Here is a 15,986-nt window from a genome sequence, read left to right as displayed (position 1 = left end):
TCCCCTTATGGACACTTGCCCTCCAGGGATTGGCCATAACCTGATAAATATTCAGGCTGCTTGATTTGATTTGAATCTCCCGCCCTAAGCTCTGGAAGCTTCAAGAGGCAGAGGAAGTACTCAAACTCCCAGCCTGTGAGACCCTGAACAGGCCAGAACAAACAATTACTGCTCCCTTGATTACAGAAGGAGCCAAAGCTAAATTTGCCTAGCAACCTACGCTAAGAGGGTGATTCACAGAAATATATTGGTCCAGTTTGGACTAATGTAAATACTGTATGCATATTGCATACCTGGCCGATCCCTGTGGATGAGGAGAATCATTGTAGTATCCACCACTACTACAGGGAACACTGAGTTTTTCACAATGAATGTGAAGAGTTCTGACTGGACAATGTGGTGATTCACTTCATAAATGCAGTTAAGCAGGGTTTTCTCATCAATATAGGTAATATAATGATTGAGGATAAACCTGGGCCCAGAAGAGGTTACAGAAAAATGTAATCCCTTGATTACCGCCAAAAGAATACAAGTTCAGTCGAAACTGTGCACTCTCCAACACAATATCGGAGGAAACATTTCTTTATATTTAAGACAATTGCATCTTGGGCAGCTAACTACATTCACTTTGCAAAGATGCACAATATTTTTGCCATTGAACTTGTGGCAGTTTTCCACTTAAAACATAAGCAAAAATTAAGAAGTGTTTAGGGAACTGTGAACCTTATAGCAAATCTACCCTATAATTTGTCTCACTGGTCCTGTTTTGCATTTCTGTGCTCTGTCATAAAAGGTACTTACGAAAATACAATCTCTTGCTCCTTCACTGAACCAAAATATTTGGACATAGCATATGCAATTGTAGATTTGAACAAATTCAATTCACTGATGTCCCACGTATACTGTTAATATAAAAAATATTTGATGTTAGAAACATATACAGTATATACACGCACGCACATATATATTTTACACACAGCCATGTATACTGTATATACAGTTAGGTCGATATATATTAGGACACAGACACAATTTTCATACTTTTGCCTCTGTATGCCACCAAAATAAAATTTAAACGAAACACTCCAAATGAATTTGAAGTGCAGACTTTCAGCTTTAATTTAAGGGGTTCAACGTAAATATCAAGTACAAATTTTAGGAACTGCAACTATTTTTATACACAGCCCCCCCATTTTCAGGGACTAAATTGGACAAATGAATATAATCATAAATAAAAAAATAAATAAAATGTCCATTTTTAATATTTTGTTGAGAATCCTTTACTGGCAATAACTGCCTCAAGTCTGGAACCCATGGACATTACCAAAGACTGGGTTTCCTCCTTTCTGATGCTTTGCCAGGCTCTAACTGCAGCTGTCTTCAGTTGTTCTTTGTTTGTGGTTCTTTCTGCCTTTAGTTTTGCCTTCAGTGAAATGCATGCTAAATTGGTTGAGATCAGGTGATTGACTCAACCATTGCAGAATATTCCACTTCTTTTCCTTCAAAAGCTCCTCGGTTGCTTTTGCAGTGTGTTTTGGATCATTGTCCATCTGTACTGTAAAACGCCATCTAATCAACTTTGCTGCATTTGGCTGAATCTGGACTGACATTATATCTCTAAACACTGCAGAATTCATCCAGCTGCTTCTGTCTTCTGTCACATCATCAATAAACACCAATGACCCAGTGCCACTGGAAGCTATGCATGCCCATGCCATAACACTGCCAACACCATGTTTTACAGATGAGGTTGTGTGCTTTGGATCATGAGCTGTTCTAAGCCACACTTTTTTCTTCCCGTCATTCTGGTACAGATTAATCTTAGTTTCATCCATCCAAAGAATGCTTTTCCAGAAATGGTCTGGCTTTTTTAGATTTTTTTTGGCAAAGTCTAATCTGGCTTTTCCAAACTTCAGGCTTATGAATGGTTTGCACCTTGTGGTGAACTCTCTGTATTTGCTCTTGTGAAGTCTTCTCTTGATTGTAGACTTTGACAATGATACAATCACCTCCTGGAGAGTGTCCTTCATTTGTCTGGATGTTGTGAATGAGTTTTTCTTTACCATAGAGAGAATCCTGGGATCATCCATCATTCCATGGACGCCCAGGCCTTTTTATGTTGCTGAGCTCACCAGTGCATTCTTCTTTCCTCAGAAGATACCAAACTGTTGATTTGGCCACTCCTAATGTTGCTGCTATCTCTCTGATGGATTTGTTTCATTTTTGAAGCCTGTTTTGTATCGTTTTTGAATCCTGTTTCACTTGCATGGACAGCTCCTTTGAACGCATGATGTAGGTTCACAGCAAGAGATTCCAAATGCAAATACCACATTTAGAATTAACTCCAGGCCTTCTACCTGCTTAATTGATGAAGAAATAACGAAGGAGTAGCCAACACGTGGCCATAAAATAGCTTTCGAGTCAATTGTCCAACTACTCTTGGTTCCTTGAGCTGTAATTCCTAAATCCTTCCTCCTATTTGGATGTACATACCCTCAAATTAAATCTGGAGTGTGCACTTTCAGCCACTATCCATTATTTAACTAGCTTGAACATGTTTTGGTAAATACCTGAAAAAAAACTAAAATTGTGCCTGTGTCCAAATATATATGGACCTAACTGTACTGTATATATTATGTCGAAGGGAGAGAGGGAGACTCTATCCAAGGAAGTCTGGACAGTGTTTCAATAGGTGCATCTGGCAGGCAGCCAAATATGACATCACAAGTTAGATTTTCAACAGTGTAAAGTGAAGCCTGCATGGTTTTGGCACTAATGTCACTTTGCAGAGCTAGTGGCAAGAGGCAGTAGGCTGACTACTAAATAAGGGAATACTTTTCCGATTGCTACCAATAAAAAGGAGTACTACACTGTCTACCAATGTATAATGGCACTTCATTGTCCACCAATGTAAGTGGGAATATCTCCACTGACCGCCAATATTAAGGGGGACTTACACTATCAATCAACGTAAGGGGGCACCACTAAATGTAAGGGGCCCCTAAATGAGATAGGCGACAGTCTTTTTTTTTTTTTTTTCTTTCTTAGATAATCTCGGTTGTAAAGAGGGCTTCTCTGCCATTGACCACCAATGTAAGGGAATACTTTTCCCCTGACCCCCTAAAAGGGTGCATTTCTCCACTGACTACCAATGTAAAGGGGCCCTTTATTTTTATGGGCATTAGTATCACTTATTTCAGTTCATGATTGTTTCTAAAAAAAAATTTTTGTATAGAAAGGGGTGTTAAAACCATTTCTGCTCTGGCCATTAAATAGTCCAGCTATTCCTTTTTTCTTTAATTTATACAATGCTTAACTTACTGATTACTATAATGCACAGTGAGCTATAGATATATTCATTTTGTGGGGGTTCCTGGACCTGAAAGTTGTTCCATGGAAAAAGGATCAGAAAGGCTGGATTAGACCAATCCAAAAACAACAAACCTGTTTATAGGTTAGACCAAGCCAAAACAGCAATCCAAGACAGTAAATTCACACTAATGTTCATGCATGTACTGTATATAGATTTTATTAAATCAAACTTTACACTTCCTTCTGTTGTGCTATGCCTTTTTTTATTTAAATGTAACCTGTTCTTCACCCATGCTAGGCAAAATAACAAGTTCACTTTAGAGGCATCATAAGTGGTCTTTACTCACCTTTTCTGCAATTCCCTGCTGCTGCCAGATCCCCCCAAAATGTCTGGTTATGGAGAAACAGATGACATTCGCCCCACCACAAAATGACCAGCCAATCACTAAGCTTCCACTTTTATAAACTCTAAACTAACACAGGAATTTTCTAATGGTAGATCGGGAAAAGCTTATGATAAATCCTATAAAGTTAACCTGCTACTTTGCCTAGTTCAACTTATGCCTTCATAATAAATGTATATGTAAATAGATACAAGATAAATTAAAAATAAAGTTGACATTCTCTAGATATTTTTTAACTGATAAAACAAGATGAGCTCTACCCTTACCGCAGCATCTCCCAGTCCAGCTTTCAGACTAATCCTTACTTTGATTGAATCTGCTGTAACTGGAAAGCACAGAAAAAATGTAATTGTTAGTTTTGCATTTATGATACCTTTGCAAACAATTGTATATATGGTAAACACATCCACGAGAAAGAATAGCTTTCCATCCCCACAAGTGGACTACACATAGGACTAAACATCCACCATATTTCAGTATCATGATGGAGAGAGGGTTGCACCAACTCCTATGGACTGTAATCTCATTTTGCAGTGTACTTTTTTTCACTGCATGCTTTAAACTTACTGATACTAATATGCTGATTTGGTCAGCATATGTAAATGATGTATTCGCTTCTTCTAAGTGCCAGCAATGATGACCCGTAGCATGTGTCAGGGCCAGCAATAGCCCCCATCAAGATTCTGGCCCAACAATAACCCCCCATATAGGTCGAGGCCAACAATAACCCCATGTAAGGGTCAAGGCCAACACTAATCTCCAGTGAGTGTCAGGGCCCCCTCACAAGCACAAATTCACACTGCACCAATCCCCCTTTCCTCCTCTGTGTCAAAAAAGTACTTATCTCCCTTCAACCCAATCTCCCCCCAGCACAATTCCCCATCGCGCCATAACAATACACAAGTCTCACTCGAGGACAAACCCCCCACATCTAAAAGAACAGATCTTCCTCTATCAGAAATGTCCTCTCCTCAGTACATACCTCTCTTATGCAGACCATTAACCCTCAGATACTGAGCGGCACCATGTGCACAGTGAGGGGCCTTCCTCTGCTCTGATCCGCATTGTACCTGAATTTAGACAGGATCGCAGCATTGCAGGGATTTCTGTGTACTATCACAGTGCAGGCACCAAAAAGTAGAACCGGGGTACGTGTTGGCAGACTCGTTTGGGGCGCTGTTATTTATCTACCCTGTCCCTGTTGAAGTTGGGGTCCAAGGAAGGAACTACAGCACACAGCAGCAACCACAGATATTTGACTCTCCTGGAAGTGTTAAATGCCTGATGAAGGTTGCAGGACGGGAATAGATGGATGGTAGGAAAAAGGACTGCCAGAAAGGTGAGTATAATACCTCTTTCATTGTAGGGACTTGCCATTAGGAATTTTTGAGGGAACTAACAGGTTCTCTTTAAAACCTTCCATTGTAAAATAAATTATTACTAGAGTTAGATGTCAACATTTGCATAAACTAAAGAGCAGTTGTATCTTTAGATGCAGTTCCTTTTGTGCAAAAGAGGGTGTACTGGACTCTGCAACCCATTCATATTTACAAGGTGCTAATATCTTTATGTAATTGGGGAAAGGAAACTTTCAGTTTAAGATGTTAGGGGTAACTGTACAGTCATGTAGAGTAGAAGCCCTATAATAACATAGCATGAAGTGGCCTATGAAAACCTCTGTCAGCTTATTGAAGAATATGTCTCTGAAAGATGAAAACTATACTTGCGTCATTAGCAGAGCTCAGAAGCTACTAGACATATAAAGAAAGTTAGAGACTGTCATTGAGTCATTGATAGCAAAGTAATATGCTGCTTACATGGGTCCCCTTCTGTAGTCCACCCAGCTGTCCACCCTTTAGCTTTGTTAATGTTTTGTAGCCATTCATGTAAAGGTTGGAAGTAACTCAGTAGAGGTTTGGCATTCATCTTCAGCTCCCCCGTTATGCTCTCCAGGGCTTCAGTCCAAGGTTTTGAATTCCCCAGTTCTAACATAGACCTGCAGGAGTTTGTTGGAGTTAATCAAACTGTGAGCAAACAAGACCTAATATAATCCTGTTTTTAAAACAGTGAAAATAGGAATAATTCACTCATATTTCACTAACTTTAATTTATTGCCTGCTGCTGTGGAGTTAGTGATGTCACAGGAATGAAGAGGACCAGTGTGACCGGCAGCCTTACAAAGAGCATCCTGGAACTGGAACTGGTAAATGGTTCTGGTATAATACCTGAATAAGAAGGAAATGTGCATGTTACAAATCTAGGAGGTCAACAATGAAGTACATTTAAATAGCAAAAAGTTCAGTTTATTTGCAAAGATGTGTAATGATTTGAAATATTGGGGTAATGTCAGGGCTGGGCTCAGCCCTTCCTTCTCTAAGCCGGCCGCTCAGCTGTCGGCTAATTGCCAGCTCCTATCTCTCCACAGTGACTCACCTGTTGATGATATCCTGCTTGTCAGTCCTGGCTACTTAAGCCGTCCAGCCCAGATGATTTCTGCCTTCGCCTTGGTCACATCTCTAGAGACGCTCTCCTGTGTTCCTGTTAAAAACTTTCTTGGCTGACATTCCTTCTGGCTCCAGATCCTGCTTGCTGTTCTATTACACTCATCTCTGGCTCCCTGACGTTTTGGCTTGTCTGACTATCCGTTCCGGTTCCTGAACTCTGGCTATGTTTTGACTATGTTTACTCTGTTTACCTTTTTTTATTATTCTTAAACAAGTGAGATTTAACTGTACTTCTGTCTCAGTCTGATTCATGGTTTCTGACAGGTAATATGACAACAATTCATTTTTAATATCAATATGGCATCTGTAACAAGGGAATCTTTCCAGTGTTCAGATACATTGCTAGAAGATCCCCAAGATTAGTGAGCTTGGATTGAGAGAGAGATGTTAACAGAGAAGTTGCTAAGCCAGGCCCCTTATTTATGAAAGATGGACAGGAGGACAGAAGAACCCAGCATCAGTAATATAAACAAGATATACCTGTGCTCAGATCCCAATAGCATGTACATGCATATATAACCTACCAGGTGCTAAAGTTTACTTACTACCAGGGGTGGGCTGGGTCGGGGGGTAGAGAGGCAATTGCCCCCTGGGCTGCTCTCATATGCTCTATAAAGGCCACTGTGTCGCCAGCACAGAACCGCACATGCTCAGTTTTTGAGCTGGCCGAGTGCGGCATCTCCATCCAATACTGTGAGCCAGCGATGTCTCAGGGCTGACAGTCTGTGTTACAGAGCAGAGCACAGCCCCTCCCTCCTCCACACGAATGGCTGGCAGAGGCTGGACCTGCTCTCTCTTTAAATCTGAGCAGTCGGCTCAAATACAGTGAGTCTCCTGGGAGGCTGGGACCGTCCAAGTAAGTGAACTCCTCCTCCCTCCCCCTCTCTGAAGCCAAAGAGTTTTTTTTTTTTCTAGCAGCCACACTACCCTGCTTACCCTCCTAGGTGTTATGATGTGGGCTCACACTGGCATGCTGCGGGTTGTCTGCAGTGCTGGTGTACTGGCAGTCTTTCTGCATGTTGCCCCTGGTCCCATAGAGGTTGCACATTTTTACTGCATGTTCTAAAAGTGCACAAAACATCCTGAATGCTGCATCTTTGGTGCACTTTTAGAAAAAGCTGCAAAAATGTGCAACCTAAAAGAAGTCTGAGGGACTATGGCTATGGAAAACTGCCAGTACACCAGTGTGAGCCCAAAGGCTTGTATTCACAGGCACTGCCACTCCACTGAAAAGTGGCAGACAGAGAAGGTGATATGACATTTCCTCCCTGCCTGTTTTAACCCCCTAAATGCCAGTCCCTGCAGGTAATGGCACGGTTCACTTTGAACTCCACCTTATTTCCATTATTCTCTGTAGGTATTCGATGTGCTCTCACCTTATTGTTTGCACATCTAATACCTAAACAGTTCTGGAAATAAGGTGGAGTTCAAAGTGAATTTCTACACCTAAGTGGAGCACCCCTTTCAGAAGATTTGAGGATGATATTAAACCCAGAGACTGGTGAACTTAAGCCACCATAGACCGATTTAATTTTCTGCTGAACTAGCAGAATTTCAATCTATCTATGTGAAGACTGGTTGTATCTATCAACTGACTTCAGTACAGCCAGCATGTCTTTCTTTTTTTTTTGGCGATCACTGCTGGCTGCTATAGCTGCCAGCACTGATCACTGTATTCTGATGGCTGGGAAACTTTCACCCCCACAGAGAGTGACCCCTTCGCACTGCCCCCACAGAGATTGACCCCTTTGCACTGCCCCCACAGAGAGTGACCCCTTCGCACTGCCCCCACAGAGATTGAACCCCTTGCACTACCCTCACAGAGAGTGATCCCTTCACACTGCCCCCACAGAGAGTGATCCCTTCACACTGCCCCCACAGAGAGTGATCCCTTCACACTGCCCCCACAGAGAGTGATCCCTTCACACTGCCCCCACAGAGAGTGATCCCTTCGTACTGCCCCCACAGAGATTGAACCCCTTGCGCTACCCCCACAGAGAGTGACCCCTTTGCACTGCCCCCACAGAGAGTGATCCCTTCGCACTGCCCCCACAGAGAGTGACCCCTTCGCACTGCCCCCACAGAGAGTGACCCCTTCGCACTGCCCCCACAGAGAGTGACCCCTTCGTACTGCCCCCACAGAGAGCGACCTCTTTGCACTGCCCCCAAAGAGAGTGATCCCTTCGCACTGCTCCCAGAGAGAGTGACCGATTCGCACTGCCCCCACAGAGAGTAACCGATTCGCACTGCCCCCACAGAGATTGACCCCTTCACACTGCCCCCACAGAGAGTGACCCCCTTGCACTGCCCCCACAGAGAGTGACCCCTTTGCACTGCCCCCACAGAGAGTGACCGATTCGCACTGCCCCCACAGAGAGTAACCGATTCGCACTGCCCCCACAGAGATTGACCCCTTCACACTGCCCCCACAGAGAGTAACCCCCTTGCACTGCCCCCACAGAGAGTGACCGCTTTGCACTGCCCCCACAGAGAGTGACCCTTCACACTGCCCCCACAGAGAGTGATCCCTTCGCACTGCCCCCACAGAGAGTGATCCCTTCACACTGCCCCCACAGAGAGTGATCCCTTCGCACTGCCCCCACAGAGAGTGATCCTTTCGCACTGCCCCCACAGAGAGTGATCCCTTCTCACTTCCCCCACAGAGAGTAACCGATTCGCACTAACCCCACAGAGAGTGACCGATTCGCACTACCCTTACAGAGAGTGACCGATTTGCACTTTCCCCACAGAGAGTGACCGATTCGCACTTCCCCCACAGAGAATGACGATTCGCACTGTGGGCAATGTGGAGCAGACTCTCTCTGTGCAGGCAGTGTCAAGCGGTCTCTCTCTGTGCAGGCAGTTTTAAGCGGTCTCTCTCTGTGCAGGCAGTGTCAAGCGGTCTCTCTCTCTGTGTGCAGGCAGTGTCAAGCGGTCTCTCTCTCTCTCTCTGTGCAGGCAGTGTCAAGCGGTCTCTCTCTCTCTCTGTGCAGGCAGTGTCAAGCGGTCTCTCTCTCTCTGTGCAGGCAGTGTCAAGCGGTCTCTCTCTCTCTCTGTGCAGGCAGTGTCAAGCGGTCTCTCTCTCTCTGCGCAGGCAGTGTCAAATGGTCTTTCTCTCTTTCTGGGGCAATATGGAGCAGTCTCCCCCACTCTCTCTCTCTCTGTGCGGGGAATTTGGTGTAGATGGATAGTGAGCTGATTTGGTGGTTCAAAGGGCCACTTGACTGGACTTGCCCCCCCAGGCCTAAGGCTGCCAGCTCTCCCCTGCTTACTACATTACTATTGTGATCTCTGAATAACGAATATTTCATCTATCAGTCAGCTGTGTCACTGTTCAACACTGAAAAGGAGCCCCCTAAACACTTAGGCCCCCTTCACATGGGAGATCCCATCAGGTCCACCTGTCAGTTTTTTAGGCGGACCTGATCGGAAAGGTCCATACATTCCCAAGGACAAGTGGGTGTAAACAGCGTTGTGTTTGTTTACACCTGCCGATCTCTGGGTCAGATCTGGTCCTTTAAAAATGGAAGGGGATCTGTCCTCTTCTGTTTTGGTGGATTGGATGGGAGGGTTATCAATTGTAAATGGACAGTGGGGTCCTTTTACTCCTGGCCACCCAAAGAGCAGAGTAGGCTCTGTCCATGTCCGCTCTGCAGTAACTGACCGGACATGGATGTGTCATCCACCAGCTCTGCTCCGATCAGCAGGGGATCTGTGAGCTGCTGATTGGAATGGAATACACCCCGTGTGAAAAGGAACTTATCTATCCCAAGTCCCCAGTAGAAAAACTATGAACCAGCACAAAAAAAAAGCTACTGTTAATGGACTACCATGGACATTATATATGCTATGTAAACTATAAGGTAAACCTTAAAATATAAATAATACAATGTCAGCTGCCATGTTCCCATAAAAAGGGCATTTATTATACAAACATTAAAAACATACTAGTATACCTGACCTCTTTAACCGCTTGCCGACCAGCCGCCGTCATTTTACTGCGGCAGGCCGGCACGATTCAGCGAACTGTCGTAGTTATACGTCGGCTCGCGGGATCGTGATAGCAGGCGTGCATGCGCCCGCTGCACAACGGGGGTGCTGATGCTTGTGGCCAACGGTCATGATGACCGCCAGCCATGAGCGATCGCGAGAGACAGAATAGGGACGAGTGTGTGTAAACACACACTTCCCTGTTCTGTTCTGAGAGGAGTGACAGATTGTGTGTTCCTATTAGCTAGGAACCACGATCCGTCACTTCCTCTAGTCAGTCCCCTCCCCCTTCAGTTAGAAACACACACTAGGGAACACAGTTAATCCCTTGATCGCCCCCTAGTGTTAACCCCTTCCCTGCCAGTGACATTTTTACAGTAATCAGTGCATTTTTATAGCACTGATCACTGTATAAATGCCAATGGTCCCAAAAATGTGTCAAAAATGTCTGATGTTTCCGCCATACGGTCGCAGTCCCGATAAAAATTGCAGATTGCCGCCATTACTAGTAAAAAAAAAATAAAAATAAAAATGCTATAAATCGATTCCCTATTTTGTAGGCGCTATAACTTTTGCGCAAACCAATCAATATACGCTTATTGCGATTTTTTTTACCAAAAATATGTAGAAGAATACATATTGGCCTGAACTGAGAAAAAATTAGCTTTTTAAAAAATAAAAACGCGGATATTTATTATAGCTAAAATGACAAAATATTGTGTTTTTTTCAAAATTGTCGCTCTTTTTTTTGTTTATAGCGCAAAAAAAAAAACCTCAGACACGATCAAATACCACCAAAAGAAAGCTCTATTTGTAGAAATAAAAGGACGCCAATTTTGTTTGGGTACAGCATCGCACGACCGCGCAATTGTCAGTTAAAGCAACGCAGTGCCGAATCGCAAAAAATGGCCTGGTCATTCAGCAGCCAAATCTTCCGGGGCTGAAGTGGTTAAAACCCACCCATCATAGGTCCTCAATCCCATGAATATGCACTGTAAGGACATATAGCATTTACAATATGGTGTTGGATAATATGGGTGCCCAAATGTCAACTAGTATAATGGAACAGCACAGTGTATTTGAAAATTCACTCACACAATACCTGATAAATGAATAATCATTTGCGACGTGGAACAGAGCAGCAGGATCACAGTATGTCTCATCATGACCAACTGGCTCCACTACACCAACAAGGTCTCGTCTAATAGAAAAATAAAGTGTAAGAGAATCATATAAACATTCTACAATAGAGGAAATATCACACTGGTGCTATCCAGTTTAAAGTAATTAAATGCACATGGGACCTCATGTAGAATGTGAACTAGGTTCCCAGGACTTATCCTTAGGGGCCTCATCCTCACAGTTCTTCATCATTACAAAAGGCTGTATCTGGATCACATGTGGTCATTGTCCTAATAAATAATCTGTCTGCATTCAGACTTAATGATTACACAGCTCAATAAAGAGCCTAAAAAATAACAACATATTAGCTGTGTATTACAAAAGGTGCAAAGAGGGTTTTGGTTGCTCTTTAATCCCCTCATTCCCCCCAGTTCCTCTTCTGGCTTTACCCACACATAAAATAGAATAGAAATTAAACTAAACATAAAGGGGGAGATTTACTAAAGCTGGTGTGTACCGAATCGGGTGCAACTGTGTATAGTAACCATTAAGCTTCTAGGTTGTATTGTCAAAGCTTAATGAACAAGTTAAAGTTAGAAGCTGGTTGTTTACTATGGACAACTATACCAGATTCTGTGTGCAACAGTTTTAGTAAGTATCCCCCAAAGTGTACATTTTATTGGTATCCAACACTAATGCTCCTGCCCCAGCCTTTGGTCTACTAAGGTCTTAAAGTGAATACAGTCCCAATTACAAATGTCTTGTACAACATAACCAATAAACACACCTTAATATTGTTAATGCTGTTAAAATTAAATGTCAGTTTCGATGATATACTATTTAAAGATGTCTTCTTTTATAACTGACATAAACAAATGCTTACTTCATTTCCCACCAAGTCTTCATCCACTGGTCCTTTGGGATTTCTCCTCTGAAGACTTTCCATCTCCACTCTTCTAGCATGTATGTGAAAGGTAATGTGCCGACAATGGTGAGAGCTTGTCTGAGCAAGAAGTTTATTTCAGTTTCTGGAAGTCATTTCACAAACAAATGTGTTATATTTAACACCGGGAGATATATCTTAGGCACCTATGACTTCTAAATTAATAATATTAAAATTACCTGGGGGGATGCAAATTGCAATTCTTAGTAACTATGGCTCATCATAATGTTGCATCAATGTATATTTCTGTGTTATTTACCCGGCCTCATTAATCTGTATTACTAAGTTTATTCTATTGTTATGTACTGTATGATGCATGAGTTAAATTAAACATTTTTTTAATATCAGTTTTTAATAAATGGAGCTACATTACAGATTTCAGTTATGACTGTAAGAATTGTTAAATATAAAATATGGCACTGTATGTTCAATTAATATTTATTTTGAGTCATTAGTGCAGGCTTTGTCAAGCTTTTTAACAGGGAGAGACTCCCTTTCAGGTCTAAGGAACCCTTTGCTAATTAATAATTACTGTATGTACAGCCCAGGGTACATTAGCATGAACAGTGAGCTGAGGCACAGAAATAAATAAAAGCATGTATTCATAGGTGTGCGCAGCCTATTGCATTAGGGTGTGCACCCCAAAGTTCAAACACACATGCGCCGTAGAGCAGTGGATGGTGTTTTTGTCAGTTTTTTGTTTTTATTATTTTATATTGTTATTTTTTACAATTTTGTAAAATATTTTTTTCATTAAAAAAAATTATGAAATTATTATTTTTAAAAAAATTGTAAAAAATAACAACAAAATAAAATAATAAAAACAAAAAATATTTTTATTTTTTTACAATGTGTTAGGAGCCCTATTGAGGGGCATTGGTGTAATAGCAGAGAAAGGGATTGAGGACAGAGATTTCCCAGTCCCTTTCTCTGTAGCCTCAGCTGCCATGGGGGTTAAGCAGGGGGAATCTGCATTGCACAGGGTGATTAGGGTGTGCCCAGGCACACCTGGCACACCCTGTGCGCACGCCTATGCATGTATTTGACACCTAGGTCTGTTCTATATAACACTATTATTATTATTATTATTATTATTACTATTATTATTATAAATAACAGATAGCTAAACAGATAACTGGTGTCAGTGGTTACATATTTGTCAAAAATGAATGATCGCTCTAAGAACCCCTAGCAACCTCTGGGGAAACCCTAGTTATGCATCACTGTAACATTTACCCAATGAGAATTTTGGTTTCACATATAATTTGTAATAACGTTTGCCCCTATACAGATCTGTGTTTACATCCTCTACAGACTACCCTTAAATTAGACAGCTAAACACTATTGTTCAGCAGAGGCACAAGGTGTCCTTTAATTCATTGACACAGTGGTGATGAAGGTTCTACAACTAACATAAAAAAAGAGGATTTACTTACACTATATTACCAAAAGTATTGGGACACCTGCTATTAAACGCACATGAACTTTAATGGCATCCCAGTCTTAGTCCGTAGGGTTCAATATTGAGTTGGTCCACCCTTTGCAGCTATAACAGTTCAACTCTTCTGGGAAGGCTGTCCACAAGGTTTAGGAGTGTGTCTATGGGAATGTTTGACCATTCTTCCAAAAGCACATTTGTGAGGTTAGGCACTGATGTGGACGAGAAGGCCTGGCTCGCAGTCTCTGGTCTAATTCATCCCAAAGATGTTCTATCGGGTTGAGGTCAGGACTCTGTGTAGGCCAGTCAAGTTCCTCCACCCCAATATCGCTCACCCATGTCTTTATGGATCTTGCTTTGTGCACTGATCCAAATCATTTGGTGGAGGGGGGATTATTGTGGGGGTCATTTTCAGGGGTTGGGCTTGGCCCATTAGTTCCAGTGAAGGGGACTCTTAAGGTATCAGCATACCAAGACATTTTGGACAATTTCATGCTACCAACTTTGTGGGAACAGTTTGGGGATTGCCCCTTCCTGGTCCAACATGACTAGTGCACAAAGCAAGGTCCATAAAGACAGGGATGAGTGAGTTTGGGGTGGAGGATTATACCAAAAAAAATGATTAGTTAAACCCACAAGTGCTTTTTTTTTTACTATTCCTTTATTTTGGCTTTTAAAATGTACAAATGCAGCAATTTAAAAATTGGATGAAGGGTTTAGCACTGTAAAACACTTTTTAAAAGATAAAAAGTGCATTTTATATAGTTCAGACCAAAATTAGGGACAAATGAGGAGGAAAGAGGGACAGAGGGACTTTTGTTTCAAATCAGGGACAATCCCTCGAAATCAGGGACAGTTGGAAGCTACGCCGTTCTTTCTATTTATAAGAGTTTTCTAACTTGGCCTCTTGTTTTAGTAAAGTGCAATTGCCATGTACCCCACTAGATGTCACAGTTTCATTTGAACTTTTTAGACTAAACACTTGTTAGTTCCCAGCAAATACATGGATTTTTTTTGCAGTGGATCTCAACACAACTTGGTAATGTAGGCAGGTCCTTATGAGAGCAATATATTGTTCCATATTTACGGATAATTCCTATGATGGAAAATGTTTTATCAGGTTGGAGGGGGATAAAAGGTTTGGGGGGAAGCTTGGGTGAGCCAATGAAAAAAAATGGTTTTACAGCTTCCGGCATTGCTTATTACACACAGCATGCACATTTTCTAGTAACAGACTATGCAAAGAAAACGCTGTGTTTGTATGTCAATCATTTGATTATTTAAACCATTACTCAATTTTGGCCCTGACAATGCCAAGTATTTGGCAGGTACAATAGGTTTGTTTTGTCTATTCATTTTATTTGTCTCGGCAGGAATAGGAACAGGGCAAATGTATGGTTTTGTATAGATTTTCTTTGTTTATTTATTATGGTCAAGACTAATCGTAAAATTCAAAAAAACTATCCCTTATATATTTTTTTCAGGTACAAATGTTAAGGTAAATATGAAACATTGCACATTACCTGTAAGGTGGAGCTATAGGCTAGTTTTCACATGTGTCAGTCTAATATTTACATAAACTTTTATGTTTTGAGGGGGTTTGACCAGGGGCGTACCTAGAGCATTTGGCACCCAGGGCAGGCCCTGGCTGGGCTGGCAGTCTGTGGCTGGGCAGACTGTGGCTAGCAGGCCCTGGCTGGGGTGGCAAGCTGTGGCTGGGCTGGCAGGAAGGATGGCCTCACACTTCCCTTCACGTCAATAGCCTGCTGCCCAAATAATGCCCCATGCGTGGTCTCTGTAATTTAATTTATTTTAAGGCAAACAGAGTGAATCCTTCCGCACACTGTTTGTCTTAAAGTATATCTGGGCCTGTGCAGGCAGCACACCGCACGTCATTGTGCTGACGTCGACATCAAGTGACGTCACGTGTAGCGCATTTGCGCACTGCGGCCCAGAACCCAGAAGATTCCTCCTCCCTCTGCTCCTATGGGCAGCCAGGTCCCTCCTCCTCCCCTGCAAAAATGGCACAGACCGACCCGAGGATTGTCTGCCAGCTCAGACACCCCCAGTGAATAAGCAGCGCAGGCCTGACACCCCTAAGAGGTACCAGCCTGACACTCCTCAATGTGGCACCCAGGGGGAACGCCCCCCCTTCTGTTGGTACGCCACTGGGTTTGACCCTTTTGGACTGTTGCAGGAGACTGCGGACAAGAAGCCACCAAGCTTTGTGATGTTCTCCATCCCAGTATGGCATCATTGGCCATGCTCTATCT

The 15,986-nt window shown here is 42.6% G+C and overlaps 1 protein-coding gene across 1 annotated transcript in view; it reads right to left on the bottom strand.

The window, feature by feature from the left end:
- The window catches only part of ACE2 (angiotensin converting enzyme 2), an 82,705-nt gene that overhangs the window by 8,667 nt on the left and 58,052 nt on the right, over positions 1-15,986 (bottom strand). The window contains exons 11-16 of the mRNA XM_073616938.1: positions 12,216-12,360; positions 11,313-11,411; positions 5,819-5,941; positions 5,534-5,712; positions 3,983-4,041; positions 802-902 (exon numbers count right to left, since the gene is read on the bottom strand). Of these exons, the coding sequence (XP_073473039.1) occupies positions 802-902; positions 3,983-4,041; positions 5,534-5,712; positions 5,819-5,941; positions 11,313-11,411; positions 12,216-12,360 (706 nt within the window). The remainder of the gene's footprint in view (positions 1-801; positions 903-3,982; positions 4,042-5,533; positions 5,713-5,818; positions 5,942-11,312; positions 11,412-12,215; positions 12,361-15,986) is intronic.

This window comes from Aquarana catesbeiana, linkage group LG02 (assembly GCF_042186555.1).
Source record: "Aquarana catesbeiana isolate 2022-GZ linkage group LG02, ASM4218655v1, whole genome shotgun sequence".
Taxonomy (NCBI): domain Eukaryota; kingdom Metazoa; phylum Chordata; class Amphibia; order Anura; family Ranidae; genus Aquarana; species Aquarana catesbeiana.
The sequence above is the reverse complement of the archived record's forward strand: the minus strand, read 5'-3'. Positions and strand labels throughout refer to the sequence as shown.